The 19,677-nt window shown below is 42.6% G+C and overlaps 1 protein-coding gene across 4 annotated transcripts in view; it reads left to right on the forward strand.

Moving 5' to 3' along the window:
* lgmn (legumain) overlaps positions 1-19,677 on the forward strand; it is a 68,653-nt gene that overhangs the window by 27,959 nt on the left and 21,017 nt on the right. For all 4 annotated transcript variants that reach the window (XM_063046113.1, XM_063046133.1, XM_063046134.1 and 1 more), the window contains exons 3-8: positions 932-1,029; positions 1,119-1,200; positions 2,207-2,292; positions 7,624-7,699; positions 9,573-9,635; positions 11,096-11,162. In XM_063046113.1, coding sequence (XP_062902183.1) covers positions 932-1,029; positions 1,119-1,200; positions 2,207-2,292; positions 7,624-7,699; positions 9,573-9,635; positions 11,096-11,162 — 472 coding nt within the window. The remainder of the gene's footprint in view (positions 1-931; positions 1,030-1,118; positions 1,201-2,206; positions 2,293-7,623; positions 7,700-9,572; positions 9,636-11,095; positions 11,163-19,677) is intronic.

Raw genomic sequence — 19,677 nt, forward strand, 5'->3', positions numbered from 1 at the left:
AAATGCAAAAAAAAAAGGATGCTGGAATTCTGAAACACAACAGAAAATGTTGAATTATCAGAAATTTGGGAAGCATCCATGGGGAGAAAAATGATCTAACATCCCAGGCTAACCTCCCCTTTCCCCAGCCTAGAGATGACAGTTCATTAACCAGATTCACCATTTGGTTCCCATCTCCACAGATGCTGCCTGTTCCAGCAGGCTTGTTCTCCATTGTCCTCCTTCACAAGCAAGCCTCTTCCATTAAAGTGACAGGCGATATGAAAACGGCAAACGTTACCAAAAAAAAGCTACTGACATTGCTCACTTACTCAGAATATTCCAAAGTAAAACTATTGTGTTTTGATGGATGGTGGCTGCTGAAAAGGCCACTTTGATTTTTATCCCTTCCCTGGTAGCCAACAGTAGTATTTTGCAGATTAATCTTTAATGCCTGGAGAAGATTGATAACTGTACGCCATACACTTTGAGATAAGGCCAGTGCCCTGTTTTTCACTGGGCAGCCAAGCAGAAGGGGAGTGTGTGTCGTATTAGCAATCTAATCTTGTGCTCATGTTTGTAACCTGCAAACTATGCTGTTCTATTTTGTAATTGAGGATGAAGATTGTAAAGGATTAACCCTCGGTTACTTGTGTTGGGAGACTACTTCACCCTGCTGTTAGCTTGAGGTTGTACCTTAATTTCTTTGGTTTTCTATCTCACAGAAAAATAACTCAACCCATCATGTCATTGCCACTCTTGGAGCATACACATTTAGTACCCATATTATTGGGTATAATAGCATATTAATTATTAGAATATACTAATATAGGAATGCATACATAATATATTAGTATATTCTTCTACCTATAATGGTTGTGCTATTTATATTTTTATGCATCTTAAATTGAAGTTTTATGTCTAATGGGGCTGATTTTTGCACCATTACCAGGCAGATATATGCCACGCCTACCAGATTGTCCACACACATGGTATTCCAGATGAGCGAATTATTGTCATGATGTATGATGACCTGGCCCAGAGTGATGAGTAAGTGTATTTAAAATAACAGTTGCAGAAATTTCATATGTGGATATACAGCGATTGAATAGCCTGTGTCTATTTTGCCTGTTTGACAGGAACCCTACACCAGGTATTATTATTAATAAACCCCATGGCACAGATGTATACAAAGGTGTGGTCAAGGATTACATTCAAGAGGTAACCATTTTGAACTATGCTTGAAGTTCTCCTTTATATCTGTTGGATACCCATTCAATCTTTTCATAGTCTAAGGTTACATATTTACTGTCTCTTGATTATTATTGTGATCATATCAAAATGATGGCATGTCTTTGCATATGAACAGTAAACACAGACACAAGGAATTACATATTTACAGTCTCTTGATTATTATTGTGATCATATCAAAATGTTGGCATGTCTTTGCATATGAACAGTAAACACACACAAGGAATTTTCAATATCTTTCAAGGTTTAAAGCTTTCCACATAGGAATAAACTTTGTAAGTGTTGTAAGTTCAAATAAAGTGTTTGAAATTGAACTTGAGAACTTAGTTGCTCTGCTTTGAATGATAGGAATTGCAAAATTATCTGTGAATGCAGTAAATTTTCAAATGGTCATATTGTATATTGTACTTGACTCTCAACAAAGAGTAAGTTGAGCAACCTTCCTGGGTACCAAATTCCTCATCGTAGGAATGGCATTGCCCCAGTGGCTGTGATCCTTCTGAGAACGGGAGTCCATATATCTATGTCTATCCATCAATCTATACTTATTTCATTAAGCCCACCTTTTTCATAAACACTTTGCGTGATATTCATCCTCTTGGATATAATATTCTTCTTGCCCATCTGTGTCAGTCTTGAACTCGGTGATACAATTTCTCACTTATGTTTGAAAATGGAACATTGTGCTTTTGGATGTGGCATTAAACTTGTCTTTTCATTCAATTGGACTTAAAAGGATGGCTGGAGAGTGTCCTGGTCAAAACCTGTCTCCTAATCAATACCACTGTAGGGAATTTAATTTCTATTTGTGAGTTCCTTGGATACATTCTCAGCTTGCTTCTTTAAACAGTGAACATCTTCACAGGTTATGAATGATTTGGGGTCATTGTAAGGGCAATGAAAATTGCTAGCATTAAGCAGGCATTGTAAATTCTTCCACTCAGTTCTATCTTTTCTATCTATTACTGCCATACAGAATGTGACCCCAGAAGTATTTTTGGCTGTCCTCCGAGGAGATGAAGAAGCTGTAAGAGGAAAAGGTTCTGGCAAGGTTTTGAAGAGGTAATACTTTGGCAGGGTTTAATTTTGTCGTGATGATCTACAAATGTAGGTCTTTAACCAGTCCTATACAGTGTCCATTCCTATTTGTGATCTTTCTATCAGTAATTCACTAAAAATAGATTTGGCTCTTCTGTGTATAATGATAATGGCCTTGTCTCTTTCACATTATTTGTACTACTTTATGATACTGAATGAGACCATTCAGTCCATCAGATCTCTGCCAGCTCGGTAATTCAATCTTTTTCCCTTATCCTGCGCCCTTCTTTTCCAATAACCTCATCTTTCTCGCACGCCGATCAGTGCCTGCCAACCACCTACACCAGTGTTAATTGGCAGTATCTGAATAACATTCCAGTGTATCTTTGGGATGTGGGAGGAAAGCAAAGTGCCCAGGAAATAACCACGTGGTCAAAGGGAGAATATGCGAGCTCCACAGTAAGATCAAACCCTGGTCACTGGATCTGTGAGGTAGAAGCTAAGCTTGCTGCTTCTTCATGCACCCTTGATGAACCAGGTGATATCTCTGGAATTGTTCATATTATATTTCATTCACCTAGTATAAATGCGGGACTGGACGGGACATAGACCAGGCTACTGTGGGAGGCGAGGGAGGAGATTGCTGAGCCTCTGGCGATGATCTTTGCATCATCAATGAGGACGGGAGAGGTTCCGGAGGATTGGAGGGCTGCGGATGTGGTTCCCTTATTCAAGAAAGGGAGTAGGGATAGCCCAGGAAATTATAGACCCAGTGAGTCTTACTTCCATAGTTGGTAAGTTGATGGAGAAGATCCTGAGAGGCATAATATGATCAGGAATAGTCAGCATGGCTTTGTCAAAGGCAGGTCGTGCCTCACGAGCCTGATTGAATTTTTTGAGGATGTGACTAAACACATTGATGAAGATAGAGCCGTAGATGTAGTGTATATGGATTTTAGCAAGGCATTTGATAAGGTACCCCATGCAAGGCTTGTAAGGAGGCATGGGATCCAAGGGGACATTGCTTTGTGGATTCAGAACTGGCTTGCCCACAGAAGGCAAAGAGTGGTTGTAGACAGGTCATATTCTGCATGGACCAGTGGTGTGCCTCAGGGACCTCTTGTCTTTGTGATTTTTATAAATGACCTGAATGAGGAAGTGGAGAGATGGGTTAGTAAATTTGCTGATGACACAAAGGTTGGGGGGGTTGTGGATAGTGTGGAGGGCTGTTAGAGGTTACAGCGGGACACTGATAGGATGCAAAACTGGGCTGAGAAGTGGCAGGTGGAGTTCAACCCAGATAAGTGTGAGGTGATTCATTTTGGTAGGTCAAATATGATGGCAGAATATAGTATTAATGGTAAGTCTCTTGGCAGTGTGGAGGATCAGAGGAATCTTGGGGTCTGAGTCCATAGGACATTCAAAGCTGCTACACAGGTTGACTCTGTGGTTAGGAAGGCATACGGTGTATTGGCTTTCATCAATTGTGGAATCGAGTTTAAGAGCCGAGAGCTAGTGTTGCAGCTATATAGGACCCTGGTCAGACCCCACTTGGAGTACTGTGCTCAATTCTGGTCGCCTCACTACAGGAAGGATGTGGGAACCATAGAAAGGGTGCAGAGGAGATTTACAAGGATGTTGCCTGGATTGGGGAGCATGCCTTATGAGAATAGGTTGAGTGAACTCGGCCTTTTTTCCTTGGAGCAACGGAGGATGAGAGGTGACCTGATAGAGGTGTACAATATAATGAGAGACATTGATCATGTGGATAGTCAGAGGCTTTTTCCCAGGGCTGAGATGGCTAGCTTGAGAGGGCACAGTTTTAAGGTGGTTGGAAGTAGGTACAGAGGAGATGTCAGGGGTAAGTTTTTTTACACAGAGAGTGGTGAATGCGTGGAATGGGCTGCCGGTGGCGGTGTGGAGGCGGAAACGATAGAGTCTTTTAAGAGAGTCCTGGATGGATACATGGAGCTTTGAAAAATAGAGGGTTATGGTTAAGCCTAGGTAGTTCTAAGGTAAGGACATGTTCAGCACAGCTTTGTGGGCCGAAGGGCCTGTATTGTGCTATAGGTTTTCTATGTTTCTAAATGCAGTGTTCCCCTACAGTGGAGCATTATTTAAATATTGGCCCTGTAAATTCCTGCTTTCTGTATTTTACTGAATTATTAATTTGAGCACATCACTTACGCATTAATCAATGCACTGGCAAACTAAACCATGGGCAGAGGGCTATAAATACTTGGTCTATAAATTGAACTTCACCTGGTGAGTAATAGATTACTATTTTGGAGAGGTAGAATTCCATTTTGCATAGGGACATTGTTGTTCACTCCAAAATATCCAGCCTATAATTTTATTTTTGGAAAAGGCAAAAATAAATGTTTAGTAGTGGGTAGCTGGTTCAGAATCTGGTATATTGTTACTGATATTAGTCATGAAATTAGTCATGGGCCCTTGGAGACTCCATCTTCCTCTCACCCCACCATCTATGAACACCCGAAACTTTCCTTCTCTTCAGACACTACCAACCCCCTTCCCCCCCCCACCCCCAATCCCAGTTCTCATCTCTACCAGGTCTTCACTATTCCATCTGACCTTCCCCCTCTGAGGCACAACATGCTGTCCTCAGTAAGGGCCTCACCTTTGTCGGTGTGTTCTACACTGCCATGATGCTGAGCTCTTCTTTCTCCACCTCCGTCTCCATGCCTACTTCTTTGGAAAGGACTCTCCACCTCATGCCGATGACCCCTTCTCCCATCTCCAACCCTCCTCCTCTTCCTGGACACCCTACTCTGATCTTCTGCCTTCTCTGGACCTTTGCATTGCCAACTGCTGACGAGGCATCAACCATCTCGACTTCAACACTTCTCTCTCCTTTTCCAGCCTCACTCCTTCTGAACGCACTGTTCTCCACTCCCTCTGCACTAATCTTCGCCTCACCATCAAACCCACGGATAAGGGAGGGGTGCTGTAGTAGTCTGGCGTACTGACCTCTGCTTTCCTAAGGCGCAATGCCAACTGCCAGACACCACCTCTTACCTACCCCTTGAAAATGATCCCTCTAAGAAGCACCAGGCCATTGTGTCCCACATCATCACCAACCTCCCATCCACTGCCACCAACCTCATAGTTCACGCACCCCGCACCTCACGTTTCTACCTCCTACCCAAGATCCTCAAACTTGCTTGTCTAGGTAGACCCATTGTTTCAGCTTGCTCCTGCCCCACTGAACTCATACCTGCATACCTCGATGCTGATTTAGCCTCCCCGGTTCAGTCCCTCCTCCCTACATCTGTGACATCTCACACACTATGGATCTTTTCAATGACTTCAGGTTCCCAGTTCCCATCATCTTATTTTCACTATGGATGTCCAATCCCTATACACCTCCATCCCCCACCAATAAGGCCTCAAAGCTCTCTTTTTTTTTCTTTCTGCACACCAGATCCAACCAGTTCACCTCCACCACCACTCTCCTCTGTCTTGTCCTCACTCTTGATAATTTCTCCTTTGGCTCCTCCCTCTTCCTTCAAACAAAAGGTGTACCCATGGGGCACATGCATGGGTCCCAGCTATGCCTGCCTGTTAGTCGGCTACGTGGAACAGTCAATGTTCCAAGCCTACACTGGTGTCCGTCCCTCACTTCTACGCTACACCAACTACATTGGTGCTGCTTCCTGCACCCATGCTGAGCTCATTGACTTCATCAACTTTGCCTCCAACTTCCTCCCTGCCCTCAAATTTACCTGGTCCATTTCTGACACCTCCCTCCCCTTTCTCGATCTCACTGTTGTGATCTCTGAAGACAGCTTATCTACTGATGTCTGTTATAAATCCACGGACTCTCTCAGCTACCTGGACTATACCTCCACCCAACCTATTACTTGCTTTTTTAAAAAAAAAAAGCAATCCCCTTCTCAATTCCTCTGTTTCTGCCACATCTGCTGTCAGGATGAGGCTTTCCATTCTAGGACAAAGAGATGTCCTCCTTTTTCAAAGAAAGGGGCTTCCCTTCCTCCACTATCAATGCTGTCCTCTTCCATTTCATGCATGCCTGCCCTTAACCCATCCTCCGACCACCCTACCAGGGATAGGGTTCCTCTTGTCCTCACCTACCACCCACCAGCCTCGGCATCCAGCAGGTAGTTCTCCAGAACTTCAGCCATCACCAATAGGATCCCACCACCAAGCATGTATTTCTCTCCCTCTTCTTCTCCTCCCCCACCCCACCAAAGATGTATTTCACTGTGCTTTGATGTACTTGTGACAAATAAAGCTAATCTTTACCTCCTCTTTGATGGTAGTAATGAGAAGAGGGCATGTCCCTGATGGTGAGGGTCCTTAATGATGGATGCTGCCGCCTTGAGTCACTGCCTTTGGAAGATGTCCTTGATTGTGGGGATGCTTGTGCCCTTGAGGGAGCTGATTGAGTCGACAACCCTCTGAATACTCTAGAATCCTTTGCATTGGCGCCTTTGTACCAGCCAGCAAAGCAATCAGTCAGAATGCTCTCCACAGTGCATCTGCAGAAATTTATTAAGAGTCGTTGGTGAGATGCCAATCTCCTCAAACTCCTAATGAAGTATAGCTGCTGGTGTGCCTTTGTCGTGATTGCATCAATGTGATTGACCTAGGATAGGATAGATCCTCTGAGGCATTGATGTCTAGAAATTTGAAGCTGTTCACCTTTTCCTTTGCTGACACTTCAATGAGGATTAGTGTGTGTCCTCCCAACTTTCCCTTTCTGAAGTCTGTAATCAATTCCTTGGCCTTACTGCTGTTAAGTGCAGGGTGGTTATTGGGTCACCATTCAATCAGCTGACCCAACTCACTCCTCTGTGTCTCTTCTTTGGCATCTAAGATTCTGCCAGCAACAGTGGTATTATTGGTGAATTTATACAGTAGATAACTACCTTCCGTCAGCTTACTTTGAGTAGCACAGAATTGCTACAACTATTTGTAATTGTGCACTGTTCTTTACATTGAGAACTGAAAAAATCTAGGTAAAATCCTGAACAAATTCATTCATAGTTTAAATTGTTCACAGTTGGTTTTTATGTTGCCTTCTTGTTCCCAAGCTGTTTATTCTGTTGTATTTGCACAGTCGTGGAACTAACAGGTGAAGTTTTGACACTATGCCTTTTCATAGAAGTCTCTTTTGAAATTTGAACTCTTTGTAATTCAAAATCATCTTGAATAATTTTACAATCTTAATTTTTATCCAATAATATCAAGGATATTTGTTGAAATTTCACCCATTTAAAACTGCTTTTTATTTAGTGACTTGTCCTTGCTTTATGAGCTGTGCCTGGTGATCATCTCTGATGACTGACGAGATTCTGTTTGTTTTCGTAGTGGCCCTAAAGATCACGTATTTGTTTATTTTGCTGATCATGGAGCAGATGGAATATTGGCATTTCCCAATGATGATGTGAGTAACTTTGCCTAAACTTTAGTAATTCCCTTGATTCATAAATTAAAGGTGTTCATCATATTCATTGTCTAAATCAGGGTTTCCCAAGCTTTTTGATACCATTAACTGAGAGGTCTGTGGGCTGCAGGGTGGGAACCCCTGACCTAAACTGTTCAAAATGCTGGTTACTCAGTTGCATTCAACTCAATCTACCAAAATGTAAAAGATCACAATTTCTTCAGGCCTATGGCATTCCAACTTTCATTGCCTTAACAATAATGCTGGCTCTATATTGGTGTGATTGGAAACTTGATATCTATCAGAATGATGGAACGAAAGTCAAGCAGGACTTTTGGAAGTGATTTGGTTAGACTCGTAAGGGATTCAGTTACTTGAAAATTGTGAGGGGAAAAGGCCTGAATAGATTGGTTTTACAATGAGTGCTGTGGACTTGATATATGTTAAATATTTTGTTCCCTTAATGACTTTCCCAGAGGACTTTGTCCAAAAACACGCAGTAGCAATGTTTACATACAGGTCCTAAATTCAGTCACATTTAACTTTGGAAAAGAACTTTCAGGAATCCAGATCCTATATTGTAAACACAGCGGAGTGCGAATTTCTAGTGCGTATTTCTATCACGTTATCTTGCATTTTGTGTCTTCCTGTTTCAATTGTGGTTTTTTACTTTAATGGATCTTTCCACACATCCCAGTTTCCTAAATTTGTTCTAGATTTTAATCTGTTTTGTTGCCTTCAAATGCAAAACAAAATTGCTTTTCTATTTAAAAAGTAAAAAATCCCCAATTCTTCCTGTGATTTCACCTGCATACATCTATGATGGTATTATTTGATGGAGGTTTGAAGTGATCAATTGGACTTAGAAACATGGGCCGGCTGGTGGCGCATTGACATCAGTGCTGGACTCCGGAACGAAGGTTCCCGGGTTCGAATCCAGTCGGGGCCGCTCCCGAGTACGCTTTCCATCCGTGCTGGGCTGAGTGTCAAGATCGCAACTCAACCTCGTGAAATAAAAGGGAAAAATACTGCGAACTGTCTGTGTGAGGAGTGTCGCGCCACACAGTCTCTCTCTCTCATTCCACGCCTTGTGAAGGCATGAAAAAGACATCGTCCCGCCAACATCACACACGCACGCACGCACATGCACAGATGTGCATGCATGCACACACCAAAATAAAAGAAACATAGAAAACCTACAGCACAATACAGGCCCTTCGGCCCACAAAGTTATGCCGAACATGTCCTTTAGAAATTACTAGACTTCCCCATAGCCCTCTATTTTTCTAAGCTCCATGTACCTGTCAAAAAGTCTCTTAAAAGACCCTATCGTATCCACCTCCACCATCATTGCTGGCAGCCCATTCCACGCACTCACCACTCTGAGTGAAAAAAACTTACCCCTGACATCTCCTCTGTATCTACTCCCCAGCACCTTAAGCCTGTGTCCTCTTGTGGCAACCATTTCAGCCCTGGGAAAAAGCCTCTGACTATCCACACGATTAATGCCTCTCATCATCTTATACACCCTATCAGATCACCTCTCATCCTCCGTCACTCCAAGGAGAAAAGGCCGAGTTCATTCAACCTGTTTTCATAAGGCATGCTCCCCAATCCAGGCAACATCTTTGTAAATCACCTCTGCACCCTTTCTATGGCTTCCACATCCTTCCTGTAGTGAGGCGACCAGAACTGAGCACAGTACTTGTATCATATAGTTTCTTTGGTGGAAAATTTGTTCTGTCCTGTTGTGGGGAGAGGAGGGACACAAATTTTGTGTAAATACTTCTATACCCTCTGCACACTGTTTTGATTTTTGTTTCTGGTTTTAGAGTATTTAATTAGTATTTAATGACATTTGTATTCTTTTCAGCTTCATGTGGCTGACCTGCAGAGGACCATCCAATACATGTACAGGCATAAGAAATATGCTAAGGTACTATCAGCTTCCAGAATTTCAACAGGCCGAGAAGGCTGGGGAAGGGAATGAAGGGAAATTTACAACTTGGGTTAAAAGTTTGCCTTTTAAAGAAATATGCTTTGTGGCAAAGCCAATCTCAAGGCTACGTAGCAACATTTATCTACCTATTACTACTGGAGAGGAGAATTGATTTAAAAAAAAAATCTAAAATTCCCATTTTTCCTATTTTATTTCTACAAGTGAAATCAATAAGGGACACTTAAGTGTAATTACATCAAGTTAATATAGCTCTAATGCAGCTTTAGAATGCTGCTTTTACACTTTAAATTCCCTGATGCTCTGTTGTTTCTTGTTATTTACAAAGACTTTCAGAAATGGCCACAAAATTGTTCCATTAGGAGGGAGTCATATTTTCCAACTGCTTAGCACTATTGGATTGCAAAAGGGAGTTTCTAGGCAATGCACCTTTTTGTTATAGCCATTCTGTTCATTTTGCACTGTTTCTCCTGTGCAAGTGGCTTGTACTTAAAAGAGTATCTGAACAAAAAAGATGTGTGTGATTTTTTTTTTACTATTTTTCTGAGGTAAATGCCAGTATAACTTTGTGAGAGTAAATAAACAGCAATGAAGGAGTTGCATTTCCCATTTTAATGTCATGCTGCAATTGCAGTATTTACAAAGTAACTTTTTTTTTCCCTGCATGAAGAAGCTGTGAGCATCAATATTAATCTCTGGTTGGATCAAAGCCATAGTAATTGTTTTTGAACAAACTTAAGCATCCAGGTTTTCCTTTGCTTATTAGCAATTTCTGTATTTAAATAAAATGATTTTTAACAGCTATGTTTTTTGAATGCTGATTGAACCATTCTGCGATTGCTAATGGCTCCACCCACTGGATTCCCTGCAGACAATCGGTGATCGGTCCCATCCAGTTTAAGCACTGGGTGGAATTTTAATTACGTACCATTCTACTCTCTTGGAATAAAACAATGCAAAGCAAATTAAAATCGAATGTTGGGATGAATCAGTTTCCTGGGTATTTGTGCCATAATTTTGAGCACTTTATCAGTTACATGCTTATTTTTTGGTTAGAAGCAGAACAAAGTACACAGACTTTGTTATGTTATGCAACTAGTGCTTGTGCAATGTTCAGAATACTTCTTAGAATAAATTTACTCCCTGTGGTTTAATTTGGTTCCTATTACCATATATATTTTTTGTACAACACAGTTTCTTCTAGCTTTCCAATTTAGATTAGATTCAACTTTATTGTCATTGTGCTGAGTACAGATACAAAGCCAGTGAAATGCAATTAGCATCTAACCAGAAATGCTAAGAATAATGTTATTTACAAAATTAGTAATGGATTGAGGCTTTGGATGCTTCTTCTAATTTCCAGAGCAACATTTAATGAGAAGTAGTAAACTGTGTTTGCTGTATCTCACGTTTAATGGTCCATTAAACTGCTTCCACAGATGGTGTTTTACATTGAAGCTTGTGAGTCAGGATCAATGATGGTGGACCTGCCAGAAGACATTAATGGTATGATAATTATAGCACGTTATCACTTGCAGTCAAGGCAAAAGCTTAAAATTAAAATTGGTGTCAAAAAGGTTTCTAAGGTTTTGTTTAATTTATTGATTTAATTTTAGACAATAGGTGCAGGAGTAGGCCATTCGGCCCTTCGAGCCAGCACCACCATTCACTGTGATCATGGCTGATCATCCACTATCAGTATCCAGTTCCTGCCTTATCCCTATAACCTTTGATTCCACTATCTTTAAGAGCTCTATCCATCTCTTTTTTGAAAGCATCCAGAGACTTGGCCTCCACAGCCTTCTGGGGCAGAGCATTCCATATATCCACCACTCTCTGGGTGAAAAAGTTTTTCCTCAACTCCGTTTTAAATGGCCTACCTCTAATTCTTAAACTGTGGCCTCTGGTTCTGGACTCACCCATCAGCGGGAACATGCTTCCTGCCTGCAGCGTGTCCAATCCCTTAACAATCTTATATGTTTCAATAAGATCCCCTCTCAGCCTTCTAAATTCCAGAGTATGCAAGCCCAGTTGCTCCAATCTTTCAACATATGACAGTCCCGCCATCCTGGGAATTAACCTTGTGAACCTACACTGCACTCCCTCAATAGCAAGAATGTCCTTCCTCAAATTTGGAGACCAAAACTGCACACAGTACTCCAGGTGTGGTCTCACCAGGGCCCAGTACAGCTGCAGAAGGACCTCTTTGCTGTTATACTCAATTCCCCTTGTTATGAAGGCCAGCATGCCATTAGCTTTCTTCACAGCCTGCTGTACTTGCATGCTTGCTTTCAGTGACTGATGTACAAGAATACCTAGATCTCGTTGTACTTCCCCTTTTCCTAACTTGACTACATTTAGATAATAATCTGCCTTCCTGTTCTTACCACCAAAGTGGATAACCTCACATTTATCCACATTAAACTGCATCTGCCCACTCACCCAGCCTGTCCAAGTCACCCCGCATTCTCATAACATCCTCCTCACATTTCACATTGCCACCCAGCTTTGTGTCATCGGCAAATTTGCTAATGTTACTTTTATTTCCCTCATCTAAATCACTAATATATATTGTAAACAGCTACGGTCCCAGCACTGAACCCTACGGTACCCCACTGGTCACCGCCTGCCATTCCGAAAGGGACCCGTTAATCACTACTCTTTGTTTTCTGTCAGCCAGCCAATTTTCAATCCATTTCAGTACTCTGCCCGCAATACCATGTGCCCTAATTTTGCCCACTAATCTCCTATTTGGGACTTTATCAAAGGCTTTCTGAAAGTGCAGGTACACTATATCCCCTGGCTCTCCCTTGTCTATTTTCATAGTTTCATCCTCAAGAAGTTGAAATGGAAGTTAGAAATAATACATTATTTTGTTAGAGTATTATCACCTAATAATATCTTCCTGTTCTGATTGTGTTTTTTCCCCACTTAAATGGCCACTTCCATACATCCTGGTTTCACCTTTTTGTTCTTGATTAGTCCTTCAGACTTATCAGATCTTTCAGCCTTCAAATGCAAAACAAAATTACAAAATTATTTTTCTATTTAAATTGTAAAAAGATCACCAATTCATCATCTTGTGATATCACCTGCATGCACTTATGAAGGTGTTATTTGATGGAGCTCCATTTTTTTCCCTAATCTTCATCAACTCCATCAAAGAATAGAGCAGCTTTCATTATTTTAACATTGTTTGCTTGCAGCTTGATTTTTCTACATGCCTCTATAATATCTCTGGTTCTGCTATTTCTCAATTTTATAAACTACATATATTGAAAATAGGAAAGGAGAAGTATTTTTAATACTAGAAATGCTCGCCATTTCAGGAGGAAAGAGAAACAGGATTGTTTCAGGTTCACAATCTTTCACCAGAACTGGAAAAATGAGTTTGAGAAAGTTTTGGCTCAATCAGAGAGAAGGCTACACACAGGTTGGGGCAAGAGATTTTAAAAAGGACCATTCACAAGCTTTTGGCTTTTTCCAGCAGCCCAGTTGAAACACAATTCATTAGCAAGGGCAAATAAAAATAAGTTAGGGACATGTGGAGCAACCATTGTGTGAGTGGACCAGTGTTAGAGTGGGGAGGCTTTGGCTCAACATGCTTCGATGAGGTAATCTGCTATTTCTTCGTTCTTAGTGCAATGAGAATGGCTCCAGGGCCTGTGTTTTGTTCTGTGTGAGAGATGTGGGAATTCTGGGAGACTTCTAGCCTCCTGAATAACCACATCTGCAGCTTCTCAGAGAGCGTGATAAGGAACTGGAGCTGCAGCTCGATGACCTTTGCCTTATATGGGAAACTGAGGAGGTGATGTATAGGAGCTACAGGGAGGTATTCACCCCTAAGTTACAGGGGGCAGGTACCTGGGTGACTGTCAGGAGAGGGAAAGAGGCTAGAGCTGTTGGGGAAGGTTTAAGCTAATTTAGCAAGGCGATGGGAAACTGAGTGATAGGGCTGAGGCTGAAGCATTTGGTATACAAGCAGAGGCAGCGTGTAGTGAGACTGTCAGGAAGGACAGGCAGATGATAGGGCAAAATTGCTGTCAGTGGGATGAGTTGCGGTGTAACGTGGGTGGAAATGGTAAAGGGTGATGAATAGAGGACTGAAGGTGGTAACATTTGCATGCAGTTTACGGAACGAGGTGGATGATCTTGTAGCGTAGTGAGAGAGTGGTAGGGATTTGACGTTGTTGGCACCATTGAGCTGTGGCTGGAAGAAGTTGTGAGCTTAACGCCTTGTACCGAAAGGACAGACAGGTAGGCAGAGGGGGTGGGCTGGCTCCGTTGGTAAAAACTGATATCAAATCATTAGAAAGTGGTGACGGGATAGAAAGATGTCAAATCCTTGTGGGTACAAAGACCCTGATGGGAGTTATACACAGCCTCTGAACAGTGGCAAAGATGTGGGCTACAAATTACAATTGGAGGTAGAAAACACATGCCAAAAGGGCAATGTTATGATGGTCATAGGGGATTTCAATATGCTGGTAAGTTGGGAAAATCAGGTTGTTGCTGGATTCCAAGAGAGGGTATTTGTAGAATGCCTATGAGAAAGCTACTTAGAGTAGCTTATGGTTGAGCCCATGATGGGAAAGGCTATTCTGGATTGGGTGTGTGTAATGAAACGGATTTGGTTAGGGATCTTAAGGTAAAGGAATCCTTAGGAGGCAGTGATCATAAGATTCACCCTGAAATTTGAGAGGAGAAGCTAAAGTCAGATGTATCAATAGTACAGAGGAGTAAAGGGAATTACAGAGACATGGGAGAAGAGATGGCCAAAGTTGATTGGAAAGGGACACTGTCAGGAGTGATGGTACAGCAGCAATGGCTGGAGTTTCTGGGAGAAATACGGAAGGTGCAGGATAGGTACATCCCAAAGAAGTAGTATGCCAAACTCAGGGTGACGCAACTGTGGCTGACAAGAGAAGTCAAAAACAACATAAAACCAAAAGAGAGGGCATATAATAGAGGAAAAATTAGTGGGAGGTTAGAGGATTGGGAAGCATTTGAAAGCCATCAGAAGGCAAGTAAAAAAACTGTAAGGGGGGAAAAAATACGAAGGTAAGTTAGCCAATAATATTAGAGTATACCAATTTTTTTTTCAACTACAAAGGGTAAAGGAGGTGAGAGTAGAAATTTGACTGCTGGAAAATGATGCTAGAGAAGTAGTAAAGGAGGGGGACAAGGAAATGGCGGATGACCTAAATAAGTGTTTTGTATCTGTCTTCGGTGTGGAAGACACCAGCAGTATGCCAGAAGTTTGAGAGTGTCAGGGGCAGAAGTGAGTGTAATTGTTACTACTAGGGAGAAGGTGCTTGGGAAGCTGAGAAGTCTGAAGATAGATAAGTCACCTGGAGCTGATGGACTACACTGCAAAATTCTGAAAAGAGTAGTTGAACAGACTGTGGAGCATAAGTTATTTTTTTAGAATCACTGGATTCTGGCATGGTTTTGGAGGACTGGAAAATTGCAAATGTCACTCCACTCTTCAAGGAGGGAGGTAGAAGAAGGGAAATTAAAGGCCAGTTAGTCTGACCTCAGTGGTTGAGAAGATGTTGGAATCGATTATTAAGGATGAGATCTCAGGGTACATGGAGGCACATGACAGAATAGGCCGTAGTCAGCATGGTTTTCTTAAGAGAAAATCTTGCCTGACAGATCTGGTAGAATTCTTTGAAGAAATAACAAGCAGGATAGACAAAGGAGAATCGGTGGATGTTGTGTCCTTGGAATTTCAGAAGGCCTTTGACAAGGTGCCACACGTGAGGCTGTTTAACAAGCTATGAGCCTGTGGTAATATAGGAAAGATTCTAGCATGGATAGAGCATTGGCTGATTGGCAGCAGGCAAAGAGTGGGAATAAAGGGAGCCTTTTCTGGTTGGCTGCTGGTGACTCGTGTTCTGGAGTGGTCAGTGTTGGGACTGCTTTTTGTGTTTATATGTCAATGATTTGGATGATGGAATCGATGGCTTTATGGCCATGTTTACAGACAATATGGAGATAGGTGGAGGGGCAGGTAGTGTTAAGGAAGCAAGGAAACTGCAGAAGGACTTAGATAGATTAGGAGAATAAGTATAGAAGTGGCAGGTAGAATACAGTGTCAAAAAGTTAGGTCATGCGCTTTGGCAGAAGGAACAAAAGTGAAGACTATTTTCTAAATGGGGAGAAAATTCAAAAATCTGAGGTGCAAAGGAACCTTGGAGTCCTCATACAGAATTCCCTAAAGTTTAACTTGCAGGTTGAATCGGTGATAAGGAAGGCAAATGCAATGTTAGCATTCATTTCAAGAGGACTAGAATATAAAAGCGAGGATGTAATGCTGAAGCTTTATAAGGCACTAGTGAGATCTCGCAGAGTATAGCTAGCAGTTTTGGACCCCATATCTCAGAACGCATGTGCTGAAATTCGAGAGGGCTCAGAGGAGATTCATGAATGATTCCAGGAATGAATGGGTTATCGTATGAGGAGCATTTGATGGCTCTGGGCCTGTACTCGCTGGAATTGAGATGATCCAGTGGGGATCAGAAGAGATCTCATCAAATGGTGAAAGGCCTTGATAGAGTGGACATGGAGAGGATGTTTCCTATGGTGGGAGAGTGTAGAACCAGAAGGCACAACCTCAGAATAGAGGGATGTCCATTTAGAATGTAGCCGAGGAATTTCTTTAGCTGGAGGGTGGTGAATCTGTGGAATTTGTTACAACGGACAGCTGTGGAGGCCAAGTCATTAGGTGTATGTAAGGCGGAGACTGAGAGATACTTGATTAGGCGGGGTGTGAAAGGTTACATGGAGAAACGTACAAGGGTTAAAAGTGGAATGTTTAAGGGGAACATGAGGGGGATTTCTTCACTCGGGCTGGTGGGGTGTGGAACAGGCTGCTCGGGATATAGTAGACGCAGGTTCAATTCACACATTGTGAGAAATTTGGAAAAGTACACAGACAGGAATCAGAATCAGGTTTAATATCACTGGCATATGTTGTGAAATTTGTACTACATTGCAATACATAAAAACTGTTTAATTTACAGGAAATAGACATATTTAAAAAGTTAAATTAAATAAGTAACACAAAAAGGGGGAAAAACAAGTTGTGAGGTAGAGCTCATGGGTTCAATGACATAGAAACATAGAAAGCCTACAGCACAATACAGGCCCTTCAGCTCACAAAGCTGTGCTGAACATGTCCTTACATGAGAAATTACTTATGGTTACCCGTAGCCCTCTATTTTTCTGATCTCCATATACCTGTCCAGATGTCTCTTAAACAACCCTAACGTATCCACCTCCACCACCGTCGCCAGTGGCCCATTCCATGCACTCACCACTCTCTACGTTTTTAAAATAAACACAAACAAACTTACCCCTGACATCTCCTCCGTACCTACTTCCGGTACCTTAAAATTGTGCCGTCTTGTGCTAGCCATTTCAGCCCTGGCAAAAGCCTCTGACTATCCACACGATCGATGCCTCTCATCATCTTATACACCTCTATCAGGTCACCTCACCCTCTGTCGTTCCAAGGAAAAAAGGCCAAGTTCACTCAACCTGTTCTCATAAGGCATGCTCCCCAATCCAGGCAACATCCTTGTAAATCTCCTCTGCATCCTTTCTATGGTTTCCACATCCTTCCTGTAGTGAGGTGACCAGAACTGAGCACAGTACTCCAAGTGGGGTCTGACCAGGGTCCTATATAGCTGCAACATTACCTCTCTGCTCCTAAACTCAATCCCACGATTGATGAAGGCCAATACACCGTATGCTTTCTTAACCACAAAGTCAACCTGCGCAGCAGCTTTGAGTGTCCTATGGACTCTGACCCCAAGATCCCTCTGATCCTCCATGCTGCCAAGAGTCTTACCATTAATACTATACTCTGTCATCATATTTGACCTGATGCCCATTCAGAACTGTCCATTCTCCAATGCCCATTCCGCTCTTGTGATGGTAGAGGGGAGGAAACTATTCCTGATCATTGCGTGTGTGCCTTCAGGCTTCTGTACCTCCCTTCTGATGGTAGCAATGAGAAAAGGGCATGTCCTTAGTGATTGGACTCTTTAATGGTGGGTAGGAGAGATATGGAGGGGTGCGTTCCAAGTGCAGGTTGATGGGACTATGCAGAATAATAGTTCAGCATGGACTAAATGGGCCAAAAGGCCTGTTTCTGTGCTGTAGTGCTCAAGGACTATTGAAAGTTTCTTCTTTGGAAGAGGAGCTGAATTGGTGTATTACTCAGTAGCAATATTTTAGAGTTTTTCCTATGAAGGAGGCAAAGTCTACTTCCAACTTTCATTTCTCAGGGAGGTTAAGATCATGGTCTTATGGTGCAAAGTAGCTGAGAAATCTATGTACTGTACACACATGAATGTTCCTGTGGCCTCTTCATTCTGTTACGTACCCCGTAACTGGGTTGCCAAACCAGCAGAAATGGATCACTCAGTTGGAGTCTGGAGTACTAGAACTAAGAAAGTTTTATTAAAGAAACAAGCAACACAGTAATCAAAAGGATAATAAATGCAACAGTTCAGCGATGATAAACGCACATGTGCACAGAATTAAGATAACAGCATCAATCAAGCTCTATCGTTGTCTAGGGGTAAATGACCAATTTCAAAATGACTCAAAGTTCAATCCAGTTAGTAGTTCAGTTCGCAGTAATCGTTGCCATGGCGATGGACAAGGTGGGGGAAGAGAGACAGAATAGGAACAACTGATCATTCAGAACACTGCTTCACTCACAGACCAGCGATATGGCTCACAAACAGCTTTTGGGCGGGTCCTTGGTGATGTCACCTGAGGTCACCGACTGTGACCCCTCCTCCAGATGCGGTCGATCCTCTGCAGTGAACCCGGCACCCAGGCAAGGGCGGACACACACCGGGTTCCCGCTGATCGTACCTTTCCACCCTTGTTGTTGTCTGGTACTTCTCACCCACTCGTGAGAGGCGCACCGCTTCCAGGGTCTCGTTACCTCGGGTGGCGTGTGTGCTGCCTTAGCGAACCTGTCCCTTTTTATCCCCCTGCTGGGGTATCGCCTGTCCATCACTTCAAACAGTTCAGGGTTCAAAGGGGGGAGCCGCTCCAGACAGCTCTCCCTCCCACATCCCTTCATTACACATCTCCAGACGCTGCTCCATTGTTCCTTATCTCTCCTTCCCCTGAGGGCAGGTAGCAGACCAACTGCTGATGCCACTGATGCTAGCCCAGGCCAGCAAACATCTTAATTTTATGTGTATTCTCGTAACACTTCCCCCCTTTAAGGATTTTTACCGGGAGGTAAAAATTACAAACATGACTACATTATCTGATACATACACAATATACATCTTTAACAGTTATTTAGCTAATACAGAGAATCTGAAGCTGTCAACACCTTGACAGACAGTCATCACATTTTCTGTTCCTTTTACACGTGTTATTAATAATCCCTTAGACCAGGCTCCAACTCAGCAAACTTCATAGTGGCCAAAAACACTGATGAATTGCGACCAATGTAACCTCTCATTTGGTTTTGTCCCGGACCACAACAACAAGGGTCGTCCCATTCCGGCTCAGTTTTCTCTCGCAAGGGCTTAGTAGGAGGGGGACGGGTATTGACCGCAGAGTTATTGCAAAACTTCCTGCAGTACCCCACCATCTCCAAAAGCCTTCTGAGGGCCCTCTTGTCTGTCGGGGTTGGGAGGTCAGCGATAGCCTGCACTGTAGCTTGCATCACTGCCAGCTGCCCCTGTGTCACCACAATTCCCAGGTAAGTGACCCTCGTGTGGCCGAATTCATTTTTTTCAAGGTTCACTATCAAACTGGCTTCAGACAGCCGTATTAAATTGCCAATACACACCTCTGTGGTCATCAGCCCTTTAGTCACTGAATTACTCAATATATATGAGTGTTCTTTACTGGGCTGCCCTATTGTAACAGACATAACCCAACGTCCCAGTTCTTTGCATTTCCTCGGGACAATCAAACACATAGGTGCGAGTCGTTTAATTACTCCTTCTAAAGATTCGCTTTGTTCGGGGATTAA

The sequence above is a fragment of the Mobula hypostoma genome, chromosome 1, assembly GCF_963921235.1.
Source record: "Mobula hypostoma chromosome 1, sMobHyp1.1, whole genome shotgun sequence".
Taxonomy (NCBI): domain Eukaryota; kingdom Metazoa; phylum Chordata; class Chondrichthyes; order Myliobatiformes; family Myliobatidae; genus Mobula; species Mobula hypostoma.